At 35.1% G+C, this 6043-nt stretch overlaps 1 protein-coding gene across 1 annotated transcript; it reads left to right on the top strand.

The window, feature by feature from the left end:
- The first annotated feature begins 4403 nt into the window (after positions 1–4403).
- LOC105995069 (olfactory receptor 502-like) lies at positions 4404–5345 on the top strand. Its single transcript, XM_013028735.1, has one exon. The coding sequence runs from the start codon at positions 4404–4406 to the stop codon at positions 5343–5345; it is 942 nt and encodes a 313-aa protein (XP_012884189.1).
- The last annotated feature ends 698 nt before the right edge of the window (positions 5346–6043 follow it).

Raw genomic sequence — 6043 nt, 5'->3', positions numbered from 1 at the left:
TGGCTTACTTTACTTAATATAATTTTTTCCAAGTCTTTCCATTTCCTAACAAATGGGGCAATGTCATTCTTTCTGATGGAGGCATAGAATTCCATTGTTTTCTTGATAGTGGCATATTAACTGTAGTAAAATACACATAATATAATTCTATGCTTCCATCAGAAAAAATGGCATTGTTCCATTCATAAGGAAATAGAAAGACCTTGAAAAAAATTATACTAAGCGAAGTAAGCCAGACCCAAAGAAACATAGGCAACATGGTTTTCCTTATTTGTAATAATTAGAATGTGCCTATAAATCTACAAGTAAACCCAATGCATAGTAAAAGATAAATAATTACTCTTGGACATGATTAATTAAATAGCACTCTCAACATTCACACAGTGAGACCAAAGGAGGATTTTCTTAGACCACAAGAGCTTAATAGCTATGTGCATCTGACCATATAAAATTATATTTATCAAAATAAACTCCAAGAAATGGAAACAAGAGTTTTTTTATTGCACTGTTTGTGCTTTTTCCCCTTTTTTCTTTGGTTTATTCCCTTTTGCCACTGTATTTGATTTCTGTACCTTCTGTCTTATATATAAAATGAAAGGGAAGCACAGAAATAGTGGGGCAAAGGGTAAGCCAATTCAGCAATGATATTCACTAGATACTATGTTAGAAATGAACTATAAACTCAGGGGTGAGGAGAAATGGAAGGGGAAAAACTAGGAGAGTACAAGAGAGTGGGTGATAATGTTCAAAAGGAAATGTACTCATTACCTGAATTGTAACATGCCTGTACATCACCTTTACAATATTTTTTTAAAAAAGAAAATGTGGTATATATACACAATCGAGTTCTCCCTTGAATCTATCCTATTTCAGTTAAGATCTTTATATACACTTGTATACTACCCAATACATTTACTTATAAATTTATAAGCTAAATCTAGTTTCCACATAGAAGTAAAAAATGTGTATCCTTTGTTTCTCTGGGCCTGACTTATTTCAAAATGTCCCAGGACCTAAAATGTTCATTCTCTTCATAATACCTTCATCATATTGTTGTATTACATCTTATAACTAGCTATAAAGACACATCAAAAATCAATTATGTTTTTATTTGATGTTTGCTTATTCAAAAGAATTAGAAGGGTTGTGTCCTTATATAATACCAGATATATGCATTTTAAATTTACTTTAATCCTCCAAGAAAAGAGATCCTATCTCTAAATAATATCCATCTACCTGGCTGGACTACTTCAGCAACAGCTCAGTTCTCCTGGGTCATATGGCTCACTGGGGGCTAATCTTTCAGCATGGTCCATCTGAAAGTAAAGGGAATAATGTTCATGCACTGAATTCCAAACTCCATTATCTGTGATTGTCTTCAGGGACCTGAACAGTTTCCATATGTAGGAGTTGCTTGCCTATGGACTCAACATTCTGCTGTGGCTTCTCGGCCAAACTAAGACTTCAGTGAAAGTTGAGCGAGAGACCTCAGTAGATGGCAGTGGAACCAGGGAAATAACAGCGGAAGCTGAAACTCATCCTCACAGGTTGTTTGAACTCTTTTGACTCTTCCTTCTCCTCGGTAGAATGAGTGCAAAAGAGAAAATGAACAAAATACTGAAACAAGGATACATTGTAATAATGAGATGTACAAGACACTATGTTGAAAATGAACTTTACAACTTGGCGTGGGAGGAGTTGGAGAGGTGGAGAGGGAAAGGATGGTAGGGGAAAAACAAAGGAGGGGTAACATGCTCAATAGAAAATGTACTCATTACCTTACTCATGTAACTATAATTCCCCTGAACACTATTTTTACAATAAAATACATAAAAAAGAAAATGAACCTACCTCATGAAATTGCTATGAGGATTAAATACGTGTTTGATGTTAGGTATATGGATATGGAAAAAGTGAAATCTTTAGGAATAGAGATTCTAATTGTCATAGTGTTCTAAAACCTTCTCAACAGTGGAGTTACAGTATTTTAGATACAGCAGATCCTACATACAGAGGATTCATAAGAGAGCATTGTGAACATTCTGCTGTTCTGAATCAAAAGGAAATATTAAAGACAATATTTTGACACTATTCAAGAAGTTATCTGAACATCTTTTAAGTGTATAGTTCTTCAGAGAAATTTTAAAGATTTACTTTCTACTTTCTATATGACATTATATGTCCTATTTTTGATTATTTAAAATTGAATTTTACGTATTTCTATCTCATGTGCCTGCATAGTATTTAGGGTCAGGTGTTGAAGGTATCAAAACAGAATCCTTAGCAGTAGACACATCCTGGATGATTAAAGCTAATGTCATTAGTTCATTTGAGGAACTGAGTGCATTTTTTTCTTTCTTTCTTTTTTTTTTTGGCGGTCCTGGGGCCTGAACTCAGGGCCTGGGCACTGTCCCTGAGCTTTTGCTCTAGGCTAGCACTCTACCACTTGGGCCACAGTCCCACTTCTGATTTTTCTGTTTATGTGGTCCTGAAGACTCAACCCTAGGGCTTTGTGCATGCTAGGCAAGCATTCTACCACTAAGCTACATTCCCAGCACCTTAGTACCATTTCTTAATCACAGATATCAAAGTAAACCTGGAAAAAATGTTTACCTATAAGAAAATTAATTTAACTAAATTCTCTTGTAAAGATTAAAGTTTTGATGTGTGCACATGAGCACTTAGAAACAAATGAATTGTCCATCAGTAAATTGGTAGCATCTTGAAAAGTCAGCTGTGTTGCTGTGTGAATTGGCTTGCTCAATAGCTAAGCCAGAATCTAATGAGACTCCATGATACCATCCAATTCATAGCTGAATCTCCAGCTTCATCCAGGATTTCTTCACAAGGGAGAACAAAAGTATTTTAAAAGGTAATATAACCACTATGACTTTGCAAGAGTACAGAATGATGATGAGTTTTCCTTTCAAGATGTAAGAAATTGAATTTTATTCATTAATTTGATGCAAACTTTACTCTCCATATAAAGTCCACAGTTCATACATGTAGAAACATGACAAATGTAATCAAGCAATCAGTTACTGAGTGATTTGGGCTGATTTGCTCTGTTTATACCATCAATTTCATGTGAGTAATTACTTATAATTCATTACCAGGATTTCTTGTTTACTAAACAGTAAGATATGCACATGATCATTTTAGCACTATTCAAATTTCTGCAAAAATGCTTAGATTTGGGTTGCTTTGGGTTTATGAATATGTTTATATAAGCATACAGAAGGTTTGGAAAAATGGGATCAACCTGGGAATTTTCTCTATATACTGTATACAGCTATATTTTATGTTCAAAATGCCTTGACTTGGTGCAAAAAAAATAGAAATTACTCCTAGAGTAAAAACTGATTTATTTAAATGAATAAATTTTAATTTGAGGTAAGTGTCAAGTGCCATTTACAGAGATTACAATGGTAATTCGAAGGATATACAAATATACTATTTTCTGTTTCAAAAACAAAAATATGTTATCAATTCTAACAGTTTGCAAAGCAGTGAGCAACCTCATTAAAGTGCTAATTTAGGATTTTTATCTAGTTTGTATCTAGTTTGTACTTCTCAGAAAGAGTTTTATTTAACTGATAGCTATTTTGAAATGTAAAACAATCTAGGAGATACTTTATAATGTTAGCCTGAAGAAGATAAAATGAATACAATTTCTATTTATGGCTAAATATATAGAGTTAGTGCTTTTTACAACAACTTAATTTCATTAAAATGCAGGGAATTGGTAAGCTAGCCTCTGGGCTGAAAATTTGGGATTTATCACTTGCTCTGCAACCATGGGCATGTTACATACTCGTCACTAGACTCTGCTAACTCAGATCTAAATGATGAATATTTTCATATCATTTTTGGAACATGCAATAAACCCTGTATGTACCTACAGATAATTGTGATCTAATACTTACCTGCATGCCTACCATTTAGAAAGCATGCAAATATATGAAGTTCTACCTGAACCTTCCTTGCAACAGCTTGAATACCTTATTTCCTTCAAGTACACTCATTTTTCCTTGAGGTTATATTCATCTGGCTAGTATTTTTATTTGGCTTTAATGTCATGTATTACATATATTGAAGAAAATTTAAATATAAAAGTAGAGACATAAAAGATAAATTACTCATTTCCACACTGGTTATAATAAGGAAGCAAGGAATGATAAAAAGAAAAAGATATTGTATAAAACATACCATAGCCTGATAAAATCTAATTTCTTTTGTACAATCATATTTATTTTGTATTTTAGTTTTTCCTCAATGGCTTTTTCTTTATACACAGTTTCAAGTACACAATATTATATGTGTTAATGAAATTGAAATTACTACACTTATAAACTTTTATATACTCTATCTTAGATTTGTTTTGGGATGAGCTCCATTATCTGATGGATTCCCTTGTAGATAGGAACCATACCACAGTGACAGAGTTCATTTTATTGGGCTTAACACAAGATCCAGTCCTTCGAGTCATCCTCTTCATCATCATCCTGTGCATCTACCTGGTGACCATAGCTGGAAATCTCTGCACAATCCTTCTCATCAGAGTCTCCACTCAGCTCCACCACCCCATGTACTTTTTCCTCAGCCATTTAGCTTTTGTGGACATGGTGTTTTCATCTTCTGTCACTCCCAACATGTTGGTTAACTTCCTAATGGACAAAAATGTAATCTCCTACCATGGATGTGGCATTCAGCTGGGTACAGTTGTTTTCTTTGGGGCAGCTGAGTGCTTTCTTCTGGCTTCCATGGCCTATGATCGCTTTGTGGCCATCTGCAGCCCACTGCTTTATTCAACCAAAATGTCCACACAAGTCTGTGTCAAGTTAATTATAGTAGCTTACACTGGTGGGTTTTTTGATGCTTCCTCCTTTACCATTTCCTTCTGTTCATTTCGCTTCTGTGGACCCAACAGAGTCAATCATTTCTTCTGTGACTTTGCTCCCCTACGGGAAGTTGCCTGTTCTGAAGACAGTGTCCTCATATTTCTTTCTACATTGACTGCTGGCTTCATTGTTGTCTTCACAGTAGTTGTCATAACCATCTCCTATATCTATATTTTTATCACCATTCTAACGATGCGCTCCACTGAGGGCCGCCACAAGGCCTTCTCCACCTGCACCTCCCACCTCACGGCAGTTTCTCTGTTCTATGGAACCATTACATTCATTTATGTGATGCCCAAATCCAGCTACTCCACTGATCAGAATAAGGTGATATCTGTGTTCTACATGGTGGTGATTCCCATGTTGAACCCCCTCATCTACAGCCTCAGGAACAATGAGATTAAGGGGGCTCTAAAAAGAGAGCTTGGTAGGAAAAAATTCTAGGAAGATGTGCTATTTTCTAACCTTTACTATACAAATAATAATCCACAGCTGTATCTAAAAGAAAAGTGATTCTCTGATGTTGTCTTGTATTTATGGATATGCAACTATTCATGGTGAAGCATTAAGTAAACATTGTGGTAGTTTTCAGATCCTGTAGTATATTAGAGTTTTCTAATATGTTAGCTATATAATACTTCACTAAATCTATATTAAGAACATAAACTTTTCATAAAATAAACTTTGCTGGAAATCTTTTTGTTGTGAAAATACTGTACAGAGGGGTTACAATTACAGGGGCAAGATAATGAGTATATTTCTTCTCAAGCATTGTTGCCTTCTCCTTTGTTTCCCCTTCCCATCCCTTCCCATCCTCCAACTGCCCCCCCACCCAGTCGTCCCTGCTCCCCCACACACACACCAAAGTTGTAAAGTTCGTTTTCGACATAACGACTTGTACATCTCATTGTTGCAATAGGTCCACCTGTATCCCTATTTAAATGATTTGTTTTTCCCCTTCCCCTCCACATATTATACCGACATTAAATACAGTGAAAGCAGGGGTTATACTGTGGGGGAGGGACATACAAAGCAACAAAGAAATAATCTTATAAATGTGTTAAAAAACAATCACATGAAAGAAAAAACATTTGAATACATATCTTAGGGTTTATTTCCCTAACATCACCTTATCTGACCTT

This window comes from Dipodomys ordii, unplaced genomic scaffold (assembly GCF_000151885.1).
Source record: "Dipodomys ordii isolate 6190 unplaced genomic scaffold, Dord_2.0 Scaffold113, whole genome shotgun sequence".
In the NCBI taxonomy this organism is placed as follows: Eukaryota; Metazoa; Chordata; class Mammalia; order Rodentia; family Heteromyidae; genus Dipodomys; species Dipodomys ordii.
The sequence above is the reverse complement of the archived record's forward strand: the minus strand, read 5'-3'. Positions and strand labels throughout refer to the sequence as shown.

Bases quoted from the DNA above. Each gene is read 5' to 3' on its own strand.
- LOC105995069 (XM_013028735.1), top strand. From the start codon at position 4,404: ATGGATTCCCTTGTAGATAGGAACCATACCACAGTGACAGAGTTCATT.